This window comes from Copadichromis virginalis, linkage group LG18, assembly GCF_057382275.1.
Source record: "Copadichromis virginalis isolate Kocher_CV1m ecotype Utaka linkage group LG18, C_Virginalis_male_GT1.1, whole genome shotgun sequence".
NCBI classification, from domain to species: domain Eukaryota; kingdom Metazoa; phylum Chordata; class Actinopteri; order Cichliformes; family Cichlidae; genus Copadichromis; species Copadichromis virginalis.
The window spans coordinates 1,852,898-1,867,728 of NC_140635.1; the positions used below are offsets into that span (position 1 = coordinate 1,852,898).

At 49.6% G+C, this 14,831-nt stretch overlaps 1 protein-coding gene across 1 annotated transcript in view; it reads left to right on the forward strand.

The window, feature by feature from the left end:
* lamc1 (laminin, gamma 1) overlaps positions 1-14,831 on the forward strand; it is a 46,757-nt gene that overhangs the window by 24,193 nt on the left and 7,733 nt on the right. The window contains exons 3-15 of the mRNA XM_085440177.1: positions 6,340-6,470; positions 9,232-9,398; positions 9,526-9,714; positions 10,456-10,573; positions 11,684-11,782; positions 11,922-12,058; positions 12,158-12,280; positions 12,544-12,733; positions 13,307-13,419; positions 13,582-13,803; positions 13,887-14,075; positions 14,249-14,497; positions 14,587-14,740. Coding sequence (XP_085296303.1) covers positions 6,340-6,470; positions 9,232-9,398; positions 9,526-9,714; positions 10,456-10,573; positions 11,684-11,782; positions 11,922-12,058; positions 12,158-12,280; positions 12,544-12,733; positions 13,307-13,419; positions 13,582-13,803; positions 13,887-14,075; positions 14,249-14,497; positions 14,587-14,740 — 2,081 coding nt within the window. The remainder of the gene's footprint in view (positions 1-6,339; positions 6,471-9,231; positions 9,399-9,525; positions 9,715-10,455; positions 10,574-11,683; positions 11,783-11,921; positions 12,059-12,157; positions 12,281-12,543; positions 12,734-13,306; positions 13,420-13,581; positions 13,804-13,886; positions 14,076-14,248; positions 14,498-14,586; positions 14,741-14,831) is intronic.

A 14,831-nucleotide genomic window follows, 5' to 3' on the forward strand; every position in this document is an offset into this window, starting at 1 on the left:
GCTTTTGTAAGCGAGTGTTCCCTCATTCTGCAGACAGAAGTTCTTGAGCAGCACCGCCTGCGCTGCGACCCGCTTCCAGGCGACGCCCCCGGATTTCCCAGCTCGGTTTGGCCCGAGCGCCCGGCAGCTGCAGCGCGCTCCTCGTTGTCCCCTCCTCTTCCTGTCGCCCGTCAGCATGTTTGTGATTGCTTCATGAGCAGGAAGCAGAGTCTGTGTTCATTCCTCTCGCCTCAGTTTTTGTTTTGTAAGGTCACTCTGACACACACACACACACACACACGCACACGCACACACACACACACACAGTGCACTAAATACAGTTTATAGGTTTTATCAGTAACAAGAGGAACACTGAGTTTCCCACAGTCATCACACTGGAGGTGAAGAAACACGAATGATGCAGTGGGAGAGACTCTCATGATGAATGTTCCTCTGTCAGACTCTGCGGGAGAGTTTGTGGCATCAGTGACTCACATTATTCATTTAGAGCTGATGTGTTTTAATCAGGACGGTCCTGAAAGGAGGCTGTGTGTAAGTATTTATTCTGAAAACAGCGAGTGACAGAAGGTCTTGATGGATGGACGGAGCTGCCCGTCCATCAGCGTTTCGTCTACTTTGCTGGTTCGGTTTTTATCAGATGAATTTATTCGTGCACTGTCTGCAGACGGTGTTCCTCATAGCTGCTGCAGGTCTCCGGGACATGCTGGAGATCAGATCTTCATGCATGGAGATCCTTTTTAAGGACGGATCATAGTTTCAGTCAGGATCTGACGCAGCTCGTTGTTTCTGAACCGTCGTCAGTTTTCAGTAAGGTCGGTCCTTAAAAAGCCGAAGCCCACGAACTCTGAAAGTCTTTCGTGTTATTTTTCAGTCTTTTCCTATTTTAGAACATTTGATTTATTTAAGTTTGGCTTGATTTTAAAGACGATATTAAAACAAAGACTAAACGTTGAGAAGAGTCAGCTGATGATAAACCACCAGCCATGACCTGACGTGACCTGTGTGCTGGTGATTAACTCAGGAAGTATATGATCCGAGGAACTCAAAATACAAATCTGCTGTTGCGCTCTCCGCCTTAACCTCAGATAACTAAACCCCGACGGAGGTTCAGGTGTCGATTGGCTCAGATGAAGGCTTGTTAAAAAGTGCAGCTGGTCCGGTTATCTGCTGACCGTTTTAAAGGCCGGTTCTTCTCCCATCTCCGACATTCATGCGGCATAAACGCATCCGGCCCGTCCAGCAGCTGCAGATCCTCACGCTGTCCCATCCAGGAAGCCAGAGCAGCCTCGTCTCCAAATCGCCGCTGTCTAAACTGTAGCGAACATTTGTTTGCCATCAATCAACTGCAGCTCCGTGCCAGTGTGGAGGCCTCGCCCGGGATGTGTTTTCTTGAAGGAAGAATGCTGCTTGGTTTTAGGAAGTCCTCCGGGCATCACAAACATTCAGCCTGGAAACAAACAGCCTGTCAGGAGGCGAACGAGAGCGAGCAGAGACGCAGCCAGTGATTATTTTAGAGGTGGAATAAACGTCCAGCTTCAGCTGTTTAGTCTGCAGCGTGTCAAGTCTTCCACATTAAAACTGCTCCACGGATTGAAATCTTAATCCGTTCTTCCTCGAGTCCAAGAGGGGGAAATTCCCAGAGATGTCCTGAAAGTGCTGCTGGGATTTTGTCCAGATGCGCTGTGAGCGTCCGGGACGAAAGATCCGACTCGTCTCCGTTAGCCGACCGACGTCAGCTGCAGATAGGGCTGCTCAATTAATCGAATTTTAATCACGATTACGATCTGGGCTTTCAACGATCATTAAAAATGACGGAGCCGATTATTAGCCCCTCCCTCATTTATCCGCGACACCTTAAAGGCCGGTCCGTGAAAATATTGTCGGGCATAAACCGGTCCGTGGCGCAAAAAAGGTTGGAGACCGGATGATTAAGAGGAAGCTCGGAAAGCTAAGCAGAAGTTATTTGGAGAGGAGAGTGACTGCTGTTGGTTGAAAAGAGAGGTTAAAAAAAAAACTTCAGTGGTGTTGCACACCATTTTATATTATTTTTTAAAGTCATTGTTAACCCTTTAAAACCGGTCAGAGCAGCACGCTACGTTTTGTGTAACTATTTTTAAATCCCGGTAGCTCTGCAACCACGTGAGCTAGCGCAATAATTTGTTTTGCATATGAAACCGGAGGAGTTGTACTTACATCTGATGCCATCAGCTTGTCCTCGGTCACAGTTTCCTTCCACATAAAGCTTTGCAAAAACTGCATAAAAAGCGCTTGCAGGAACAAAAACATAATATTTCAGAAACACGCTTTGCCGATCCGATCAGCTGTTCCTAACATTTCCCACATTGAAACAGACGTCAGCGCGAACTATCTCATGTCCGCCATTTCCTGCTCGAAACCGGAAGCGACGTCATTTTCGCGGGAAATGTAGTTTTTTACTTGTAGGCCTTAAAAGCCTATACTGGTGTTTTTATAAGTCATGTTTGACTTTTCTGAATAGTTTCTGGGATGCTTAGAACTCATATTGCACTGCTGGAAATAGTTTATTTTGATGCACCTGCTGTTTTCTTTGCAAATTTGCATCATAGGATTGTTTTTTGTTTTTCCTGCAGTATATAAAAATTGGTGTATCTCCAAAATAAAACTATGAAGACACTCAAAATAAATTTCCTGTTGTTGTAAACTATTTTTTGCAACTTTTTTGTATTTAAAGTTTTGAGGGATAAACCTCTTAAATTTCTCCAAGTAGAAATATATGTAAAAACAAAACAAAAACGACTTTCAATTTTTTTGTAGTTTATTGCACTTTTTTGCAATTAATGTAGTTACTATGGACTTAATGCATACATATTATTAAAATATGGGCTATAACAGTTGTATAGCAACTTGAAATGCTCCCACAAATGGCACTACAACATGTAAAAAATATAATATAAGCTCTGGCAGACTTGGTTCTATAGTAGGTCTTAAGGGTTAAATAAATATCGTCAAATAATCGAGATCTCAATTTCAGTGAAAATAATCGTGATTATCATTTTTGCCATAATCGAGCAGCCCTAGCTGCAGACGTACCTGTGTCTTCCCGGGTGTTTCTAGAATGTGTAACTCAGGAACAGTGAGCCTGCTGGGGCCACGTTACGCAACATTAACGGTTGTAGCTCCGGTTGTAGCGCACACCTAAAAGCGTGGGAACAGACTGTCACTGCGCCTGTAACTGGAGGTGGCGCCCTCTGCTGGCTCGTTTCAGCCAAACATCGGTTAAAAACCCAAAGACGTCGATTCCAACACGATGCCGTAAACGAGCAGAGCGCTCAGACCCTTTGAGCTCAGTCTGTTTGAAACAAAGGACACAGCTCAGACAGGAAATGACATCAGCAAGCTAACAGGAAGTCTGGTTCACTTCATTTCAAAATTAAAAAACTGTTCCTGTCCTTTTCCTGCATCTGCCATGTCTCGTTATCTTTTCCAAAACGTTGTGTTTTCTGTTTTTTGAAGGGGTTTCCCACCTCGGGGCCACCGTAGGAAAAGAAACCCGGAGCGTGACATCTCCATCAGCCACTTTAACATGTTAGCTAACTTTCATGTAACGGTCGCGACATTTAAGGCTGATTTTTGTCGTGGAAGCACAAAGTGGAGTAAATGTGGTGTCGTTGGTCAGCAGATGGTTTATAGTTCAGCAGCTGCAGACGTGAGTCTGACAGGAAAGAATAAAACGATCGATCTAAATATAATAAAGATCCTGTGGATGTCTAAGGCCACAGTCCTCGGTGAGGATGGTCCAGCAGGGGTGAATCAGGGATGTTGCATTTCTCTGCGGCTCACTCAGAAACAGTTAGAGGTGAAAAGTCGGGCCTGTAAACACTTGTGCCAGCAGCTCTCGGCTGTATTTAACGGCGTGATGGTTGATCGTCTGCCCGTTGAGGTGGACGCTCTCAGCTGCTGGTTATTTCCCGCTCAGAGATGACAGACAGCAGGAATGTCACAGAGCGACAAACAGCCGTCTGACGCCTCCGGCAGGCCGCCGCCTCCAAAAAGATCCTGGCTTTGGTATAAATAGCTCGATGCCAGCGGGACAAATAAGGAAGTTTAGAGCTGAGCTGCAGAGCTAAATCTGTTCATTTACACAGAGAGGAAGTACGAGGCTCGAAGGAAGCAAGGGAGGAAATGACGAGCCGTGAAAATGCTTTTCCAGAAGGCTTCGGCTGATCGCTTTTCCAAACTGGGATGGGTCATGTGATGGGGCAGACTGCCTGAACTGAAACATAGTCAAAGGTTACACTGAAAATATTACCAATAAAAAAATGAACTGGTTGTTTTATCAGCGTTTAAATGAGTTTACAGCTTCCTAATCGGCTGATATCGCTCCACCGATCACATCAGAGTGTAACAGAGTTACGTGGCAGCTAATTCTGCATAAATGCCGTCTTTCTCTGAGCATCTTAGAAGTTTTGTGTCTGGATAAAGGTGGACTGTGGGACCAACTTAGTAATGCACATGTGGAGGGTTTGAAAGGAGGAAACACAGTATAGCTGTGACTTCATTGGCCAGCATTTCCTCAAAGAGCAGCCTTTGGTCTCAGGACGCCATCATGGAAGTGAGAAACCTGCAGTTCCTGTAGCGTCCACTGGAGGCTCCAGCATTCCTTTATAACTCGCCTAGATTAGTTTGCATTAGGGGCGTGGCCTCTATTCAATTTATTTAGATTCAGTTTTATTTATACAGCGCAAAATCACAACAACCGTCCTCAATGTGCTTTATATTATAAGGTCGACCCTACAATAATACATACAGAGAAAATGATATGATATGAATCATATGACCCCCTGTGAGCAGGATTTTGGTGACAGTGGGAAGGAAAAACTCCCTTTTAACAGGAAGAAACCTCCAACAGAACCAGGCTCAGGGAGGGGTGGGGCCATCTGCTGTGATTGGTTGGGGTGAGAGAAGGAAGACAGGATAAAGACATGCTGTGGAAGAGAGACAGAGATTAATAACAGATATGATTCAATGCAGAGAGGTCTGTTAATACATAGTGAGTGAAGAAGAAACACCCAGTGTATCATGGGAATCCTCCAGCAGCCTACGTCTATTGCAGCATAACTAAGGGAGGATTCAGGGTCACCTGGTCCACAGAAGAGCGGCCTGATTATTTAAGACCTTGTAGATGAGGAGCAGGATTTCTGGATTTAACAGGCAGCCAGTGAAGGAGAAATCTGGCTCTAAAAACCAAGAGTGGTGGAGGCCGGCACGCTGAGTCTGTGGAGCTCCTGGTCATGGAGTAGCCTCTATAACAAGAAAGCACAGCTTCATGTTTCAGGAACCGGCTGTCGTGTTCAGAGCAGATTATTTGTGTTGCTCATGTTGGGAATGAACCCAGGAAGTTGTTTCAGTGCCGGTCGGCTGTGTTACCAGGCTACATGTGTGACACGGTTACATCAACATTTAACCGTCGTGCTCGGTGCTTTCAAGGCTTTATGCTCTGCTTGTTTCCTGTGAGGGTCTTCACAGGATTACCTCAGGACAGGTAAACTTCCTGTTTCCGAGCCTGTGAGTCGCAGGCTGTTCCACATTCCCAGCACTTGTCCGAGGATTTAACAGGCATGCGCGAAGTCACAGTTTTTCTGAGTGGGCGGACAAACATGGAGCAGGTCTGACAGCGGGCCAGCTCGCTTATATTCAGCTCCACTTTCCCCTCGAGCCGCCGCTTCGTCTTCAGCTTCTCCGAAGCTTCGGGCCTGACGAGCTTCCTGCTGAACGGAGCTATCGCTGGCTTTCCCACGAGGCGGGATGTTGAGTAACTTTCTTTATCCTCTGAAACACAACAGGTGTCCTGAGTAATTCCCTCCATCTGGATCTTGTATCGTAAGGCCAAGAAAATAAATTCATTTCTGTGGAAATGTCACAGTGTGAGGGCCTGCTGGTGTCTGCGTCACTGTTTTTCCCACAGCTGGAACTGAAACCACTTCTCTGTTTGCAGAGTACAAAAACCAGGATGTTTCACACGCCTGCGTTTGCTTTGAGTTTAATTAAAGTAATCAGATTACTGGGTGAGGTAGTCATGCTCTCTTCAGTGTGATCTTAAATCACTCTTGGGGCAGAATCGGCACAAACATGCTGAGGCTCATCCAGCAGTGACATCGTTCCAGCTGTTTGGATAAACGGGAGAAAAACCAAATAGTTTTAAATATTTCTTTAGTAGTTGGATCATAAAGACATAAATTATTTCCAGCCAATCAGGACATCAGAGCATGGTCAGGTGTATGAGCATGCTCCGTTGGCAGGTGATGCTCCTCTGTTTGCCCTCGTGTGTCTAACGCAGCATCCATGTTGTGTCTGTTGCAGGACTGGGTGACGGCCACCGACATCAGAGTGACCCTGAACCGGCTCAACACATTCGGAGACGAGGTCTTCAATGACCCCAAGGTCCTCAAGTCCTACTACTACGCCATCTCTGACTTCGCGGTGGGAGGAAGGTAAAGCCTCAGATTCACTGCAGGTCCTGTTTTTCAGTCGAGTCCTCCGGCGGAGCTCTGCTCTGCGGTCAGGTCCCGCCGTGTCACTGTGTGGTCCGCTTCCTTGTGACCGGCGCAGGATCCACACTAGAATTCGTTTTCGACAGGCATTACTCGAGTGTTGCACGGAGCACGACTCTGCAGCCATAATCTGTTTGAATGTGGAGCACATTTCCCTTACACCGCCAGCATTCCTGAAATTCCTAGCCGGCAGGGCCAGATTATAGGGAAACCGGAATGAGGCGGTCCGACAGCCGTGACGGATGGAAGAAAAGGGGCGATTCCCGAGCCGAGCACCTGGAGGATTTAACCTTTACTTGTCCCAGGAGGAGATTTTCCTTCTGCACCTTCACCTGGATCTACCTGAGCGTGCTCAGCTGGCAGCTCTGTGGGCAGATTTATCTGCACTTTATTATATCAACACTTTTCATTGTGCAATTCTGCCAGTGACTCATTCATGCAAACACACAGCTCATGAACGCTCCTTTGAACTCCTTGAACTCGTGCAGCAGCTTGAAGCAGGTAGAGACTTTCTGAAAGCAGCAGCTCGCTGCTCATTGGACAGAAGATCACCTGGAGTTTTTCCCGTTTGCTCACGTTTTGGCCGGGAGGGAGCAAAGGGTTTAAATCCAGCTTAACATGTGTGATGTTCAGGATTTCTTTCATGCTTCTCCCTCCGTGCCTGCTCGGGTTCGACTGAACCTCCAACAATCTTTCTGTTTTTGAGGTCTTGTGAATTATGTGTAACCAGGAAGGTTTCTGATCCTGTGTAAACCCAGGACACAGCCACGGAGACAATGATCTTTATAGTTTGCTGTGAAGCGGGCGCAGCGATTTATTGAATTGTGTGCAAACGTGAAAATACAGCTTTTAATCCAAAAACGGAGTTTAACGGGCTCGTGAGTGAATCTTTGGTGTGACCTCCTTCAGCACAGCGTGAGCTCTGCTTTCTTTACGTATCGTTCGGAGCTCTTCTCCGTCAGGCTGATCCCACCAGCTGAAAACTGCTCCAACCACGATGGAGCCTCCACCTTGTTGCACAGAAGGACCTCTGTCCCGACCTCCTCCCTGAACCAAATCTAGATTTATCAGATTTCCCATCAGAACGGTTCCACTGATCAGTCCAGGTCTTCTATAGTGTGCATGCTGGGGCTGGGCCATATCAAACCGTTCACGGTGATACTGGTATAATGTTGGGCAACGATAAGAAAATGAAATATGGCGATAGAATATGGGTAAAACACGCATGTGCAGTGTTTTCATACGCACATGGCGGCGACGGAGAATGAGAAGGGCGAAAGCAGATCGTTGAATGAAACGGATGAATGAAATGAAACGGCAGCTACATTGTAGCCACAGCCACCCTGGGGCGCACTGACAGAGGCGAGGCTGCCGGACACTGGCGCCACCAGGCCCTCTGACCACCACCAGCAGGCTACGGGTGAAGTGTCTTGCCCAAGGACACAACGACCGAGACTGTCGGAGCCGGGGCTCGAACCGGCAACCTTCCGATTACAAGGCGAACTCCCAACTCTTGAGCCACGATTGAACCAGAACTGGTTTGTTAAAATGCTGCAGCTTCAGTGGTGTGGAACTGGTTTGGCTTTCGTCCCTCAGATACACAACAAAGCACTATTTTTGGTAGCGCATGCTAGCGGGCCGTCGTTATTACCGTGTTTCTTGGAAAATACGGCGCACTTACAATCAATCGGAGCATTACGGCTATCGTAGGCAGGAGCCTCGCGGAGTGATGCGTACAGGTGTCCTTTCTCTGCGCCGAGGTGAGCCAGGCTTTCAGCTCTGAGAATCACCTCGTTGGTGTAAAAATACTTGGTTGTCAAACTGTTATTTCTAACATTTTTCATTTGAACTAAAGAAATGGGAGCAGACGATGTTTTTGCGACGGGCCGATGGAAACAAAGAGCTTAAAACTGGTTCTTTGCTCGGTGGTCCAAAGAAAAACTTTGAAAGAGCTTCAGAAATCCCGAACTCGAGAGCACCTCAGTAAAGTCTGGCTCCTTTGAAGCAGCACATAAAGAAAGGACTCGAGACTTTTGCACAAAAGTGTGTGGCTCTGTCCCGCTAACGGCCACAGACTGCCTCCTTCTGCTCTTGAGGAGTGATTGTGGGGACATCTCACTGAAGCCTTCGCACTCACCGCAGGAGAATAAAGGACGTGTTGTCCCACGGAGGTTCTGTGCGTCACTAGATGGCGGCGTATCTCCGACACATTCCTCAGCGCTGCTCGTGAGTCGCGCTGACTGTTTATCTGTGCGCTGCTTTATCGCTCCTTCGTTCTGTGCCGTGAGCTCCAGAAGGGCTCAGGCTGCATGCTGAAGTCTGCACGTTTACAGTATTAAACCCGCTGCACACTGACTCAGTGCTGTAAGCCCGAGGCGGTGCAGCTTTAACAGCTCGGAGCACGAACCCAGGCCTCTCTTCCTTCCCACTGTCAGTTTTTCCAACAGCTCGCTGCCAAGAGACACCTGAGACCATAGCCAAAGGTGGCTGCTGAGCAAGTCCCGTCCTGCTGAGGCGGGTGGCTGCGCTCCCTCGGGAGGTTTGAGAAAACCTTTGCTCGGAGCTGCAGAGCGGAAAAACCTCATCGGGAGCGAAAACAATGACGACAGTAAACTGAACAAAGAGTTGAGCTTTAATGACGGTGTGTGAGCGTTAGCAGCAACCTGGTCCAGGTGTGACAGGTGTGCTTCTCTACTTCCAGGTGTAAGTGTAACGGCCACGCCAGCGAGTGCGCGAGGAACGATGGAGGACGGCTGGTGTGTAACTGTAAACACAACACCGCCGGCGACGACTGCCAAGAGTGCCAACCGTTCTTCAACGACCGGCCCTGGAGGAGAGCGACGGCCGACAGCCCCAACGAGTGTCTGCGTAAGTCTGCCGCACGTTTGCCCCGTCACCGATGATTTCACTGCGTCACGAGAGATTTTGGTGCATCTTCAACTTTTTCACTGTTACCTGTTTCGGGTCTTTTATTGTGAAACTCTCCATCTCTCAGCCTGCGAGTGTAGCGGGAAGAGTGCCGAGTGTTTCTTCGACGCCGAGCTGTACCGGGCCACCGGTCACGGCGGCCACTGCAGGAACTGCGCCGACAACACGGACGGCCCCAACTGCGAGCGTTGCCTCGACAACTACTACAGAGACCCGGGCGCCAGCCGCTGCCTGCCCTGCCTCTGCAACCCCGTCGGTGAGTGGTGCACACTGGAGAGTGTGTGTGTGTGTGTGTGTGTGTGAGAGAGAGAGAGAGAGAGAGTGGCCTTTCCCACGGACATTTGAACACACCATGAATGAACAGTGATGTGCTCACGTTTACATTTCCACTTGAACACAACAGTCAGACGTGTGTGTGTGTGTGTGTGTGTGTGTGAGTGTGATCGTTTGTTCTCGCGTTGTTTCGAGTGTTTGCTGATTATTTTCTCTATTTGATCTTTTTTTGGCCTTTGTTTGTGTTTATGTGGTAAATGTTTGTGTTCGTGATGCTTCTGGATGTTTTTGCAGCACGTTGAAATCACTTGTTTGCTCTTTGTCACCCGTCTTGACATTCTGTCGACTCCTTGCAGCAGTTTTTCTCTCTGGTGTCAGTTTGTCGGAGGTCTCTGTTGTGATTTTTCAGGAAATCTGTCGAGTCGTTTGCAGAGAATCGAAACACAAATTGCAGAAAAGGTTTAAAGATCAGTTTTGGTGATTTTGTAAATGTTTGAGTGAAAACATGTGAAACCGCAGGCATGGACTTTGTGGTTTTCAGCAGTTTTTAACGGAGCGCAGCAGGAAACCACCGCCTAATGTGAGCCAGCTGCTCCACCCGCTCTGCACTGCGACGGCTCATTAATGCAGCTGATTGTTTGCATGTGGTTGGAGGTTAACGTGTGTGTGTGTGTGTGTGTGTGTGTGTGTGTGTGTGTGTGTGTGTGTGTGTGTGTGTGTGCAGGCTCTGTGTCCCCTCAGTGTGATGACCGCGGCATGTGTGCGTGTAAACCCGGAGTGACCGGAGAGAAGTGCGACCGCTGCCAGCCGGGACACCACAGCCTGACGGAGGCCGGCTGCAGGTACGCCGCTAACCCCAAACATCAGCTGAGCTCAGAGACGCGAGCGTGGCCCGGCAGAGGTCATCAGCTCAGGTTGACCTCCTGCTGGGTGCACGGCTCTCTCACAGCAAACACTTTGAGTATCTCTGTCACTCGCTGGTTTTCCAGCTTGTTTGGTGACTGACGTCAGCCGGTCAGGAAGTCACGTTTCCTTCTGCAGCAGGTTTGAAAGAGCAGGAGGTTTCCCAGTTCAGGCGCATTTACATTCCAGGTCTCCAGAAACAGCAGAAAACACATCAGCAGCACGACTCGACTGAAAAACAGCAGAAATCACAATGATGTGAAAAATCCGTCCATGCTCTTCCACTCATCCTCTTCAGGGTCGCGACACCGAGCTGCCCCACGTGAGAAACATTTAAAAAATGAAATCATGTATAAAAAATTGGAACAATAAAGTCGGAGCAGAAGAAAACTGGACATAAATCAGGACTGAAGACAGATTTAAATTGTCCTGTGTTTGGTTTTATGTGGGGGGCAGTAACAGAGAGCCCGGCCACCTTTGGGTTTCAGGTGAGAGGCCGAGCTGATCCGTCCTCTGAGCTGACACGCTTTTTCTCTGAAGTCCAGCAGCCGGGCGTCCACAGAGCTCCGGCAGTCCAGCCGGAGGTGACGGAGCCGTGGCGTTCCTGTGTGGGTCAGATACGACTCTGCTGAGCGGAGCTGTCAGCTGCACGGCGCCAGCTTGTTAGAGAGAAGCCGGACGTCTCAGAGACAAACTGAACCGTCCAAAGAGGAGACGTTCTCCCACGTCAGGAGTGTTAAACCCCGTTTCAGTGAAGAAGAACTTGAACTTTGACCCAGGAGGAAACAGGGTCAGGTCAAGGGTCACGATTACATGAGCTGAAGTGTGGTTGGCTGCTGGAGAATGACCACTGAGCTGTGAGCGCCCCCTGCTGACTGAACTGTTTCAAACATCTTTTATTAGGAAGTATCATGGTTGTTACAGATTGATAGAACTTATGCCCCTTTTTTCTCCAAGCTAACAAAACAGACAAATAAACAACAACAAAAGAAAGAGAAAACAAACAAACAAAAAACCTGATGAGTCTGACTCTCTCTCTCCCCCATCAGGCAGTGCTCTTGCTCGCCCTCAGGCAGCACGCAGGAGTGTGACGTGAACACGGGTCAGTGTCGCTGCAAAGACAACGTGGAGGGCTTCAGCTGCGACAGGTGACGCACAGTCCCGCCCACACAGGGCGGGGCCCGCCCACAGCCCCGCCCACACACGTTCCGTTAACATGCAGCGAGTGAAAGTGCAGTTCGTGCAGCAGCACGTCACAGGTGTGTTCTTGCTGCTTGTGCCCCTCAGGTGTAAGCTGGGTTACTTTAACCTGGATGAGAACAACCCTCAGGGCTGCACGCCATGCTTCTGCTTCCAGCACTCGTCCGTGTGCGACAGCGCCGACGGCTTCAGCGTCCACGCCATCAAATCTGACTTTAGCAGAGGTAACACTGCCTGCAAGCCCCACTCAGGACAGAGATGACCCCACTCTAACTCCACTGTACATGCGCTAATGTGTGTGTGTGTGTGTGTGTGTGTGTTAGATGATGAGCAGTGGACTGGTCAGGAGCGTGATGGAGCCAGGGGCCAGGTGCAGTGGTCATCCAGCGGACAGGAAATCTTCCTCATCTCAGAGGACTACTTCCCCATTTACTTTGTGGCACCAGGTACACACACACACACACACACACACACACACACACACCAGCAGAGGAGGAGGGGGGTGGCCTATTTTGGCGGTTTGGTCGTTTCTGACTCTGTAGAAGTCGTCTGTGGATTATCTGGTGGGCGTTCTGGGTGCAGACCCAGGAGTCCACACACAGGTGGAGGCCCCACCTCAGAGGCAAGAAACAAAACATGGATTTGTTTTTGTCCCTGTGTGACGCTGCTGCTGATTGGTCGGTGACTCTGACTCGTTTCTGTGTCACAGAGAAGTTTTTGGGGAACCAGGTTTTGAGTTATGGGCAGAACCTGACCCTGAACTTCCGAGTGGACCGGCGGGACAGCCGTCTGTCGGCCGAGGATCTGGTGCTGGAGGGGGCGAACCTGCGGGTGGCCGTCCCCCTCATCGCCCAGGGCAACTCCTACCCCAATGAGAACACGCAGACATATGTGTTCAGGTGAGGCGCCGTGTGTTGTTTTCCCAGTGAAAACCAGTATTTAATCCAGCAAACTGGAGCAGATAATCTGCACCAGTACGTTTGCTCTCAGCGTTAATCTGGAGTTTTGGGTGTAAATTAAACTCATAATCTGAACATAATCATGCAGTTTTTATTTACAACCTGTTCACATAGATTGATTTAATCTGGACTGTCTGGTTGCAGTCCCTGACATGTTTTGCTGACACAGATTATTTGCTGTTAATTTCTTCATAGTCATTTAATCTGGATTAAATTGAAAATATTTTGGTCATAAAATTTAAAATGATTAGTTGAATTGTGAACGCGGGGTGATTACTATTAAACTCCACTAATACTCTCTTAATCTGGATTAAGTTAGAGGTTTGGTGGTAATCTGTTTTGTCCTCCTTGTTTTGCAAATAATCTGGATGAAGCTGTGATATTTGTATGATTCTCAGGATTTGTTTCAGAATCTGCTGATGATGTCAGCTGATTTAAACCCTGTAGATTATTTGATAATCTGATTTTCCTTTTCAATGCTTTTGTCTTTGGTCTGGATTAAATTTGGTTCAGGCTCCACGACAGCACAGATTACCCCTGGAGGCCGACCATCAGCCACGCCGAATTCTACAAACTTCTCCACAACCTGACGGCCATCAAGATCCGCGGCACCTACAGCGACAGGAGTATGCAGCGTGCACGCACACACACACACACGCACGCACGCGCACACGCACACGCGCGCACGCGCGCACACACGCACACACACACACACACACACACACACACACACACACACACACACTCTTATCGTCTACTATTGTTCACTAATCACTCACACCCTCCAGGTGCTGGTTACCTGGATGATGTCTCCTTGGTGACAGCAAGGCGGGGACCAGGTGTCCCGGCCCGCTGGGTGGAGCAGTGCACGTGTCCTCAAGGTTACCAGGGTCAGCACTGTGAGCAGTGCACGGTTGGATACCGCCGCGCCCAGCCGGAGCTCGGACCCTTCAGCTCCTGCGAGCCGTGCAACTGTAACGGCCACAGCGAGACCTGCAACACCAACACAGGTGAGGGTGGTGTCAGCGCGTCACAGAGGGCTGAGTGATGGGTTCGTTAATACTCAGGGCTGCTTTTTCTGTCCTCCACCCAGGAGCGTGCGACTGTCAGGACAACACGGCCGGTCTGAGCTGCGAGCGCTGCCAGGACAGTTTTTATGGCGACGCCACCCAGGGAACGCCAGGTGACTGTCAGCCATGTCCCTGCCCGCCCGGAGCCACCTGCGCTGTCGTTCCCAGAACCAGAGAGGTGGTGTGCACCAACTGCCCCACTGGGACTACAGGTACCAGATGCTAAACTGTCAGCCATTAGTCCAGTGTGAGGTGTGTTGTTCTTCCATGCTGTGCCGGTGTCGGGCGTGTCCCCGGTGCCCTGTAGGTTTCATGAAGTGATTAAAAATAGGTTTCCTTGATTAACTGTTACGTGTGCCAATCACGTGACCTCACCTGTGTGCAGGTAAGCGCTGCGAGCTGTGCGATGATGGATTCTTCGGCGACCCTCTGGGTCAGAACGGCGGCGTAGTCCGAACGTGTCGGAGCTGCAAGTGCAGCGGCAACATCGACCCCAACGCCGTTGGAAACTGCAACCGCGAGAACGGAGAGTGCCTCAAATGCATCTACAACACCGACGGCTTCTTCTGCGACCGCTGCAAAGAGGGTTTCTATGGCAACGCGCTGGCCCCCGAGCCTGCCGACAAGTGCAAACGTAAGAGGAGTCCAAAACCGAAATCCTTCCCGTGATGTTTGAATTGCGAGCGCAGCGAGGAAACAGTGTGATCTCTGATTTGTCCCCAGCCTGCACCTGCTCGCCGCTCGGCACCAGGAACCAGCAGACCAGCTGCTCTCAGGGCACGGGTCAGTGCGAGTGCCTCCCCAACGTGGCCGAACGCGACTGCAGCGCCTGCATGCCCGGCTTCTTCAACCTGCGGAGCGGGAATGGCTGCGAGCGGTGCGTCCATCACGCTCACACATCTGTAGCTGTGCTTCGGTTCTGAGCGCCTTCACGGGCTCACGGCACGAAACCTCAGTCTTAGTCACGC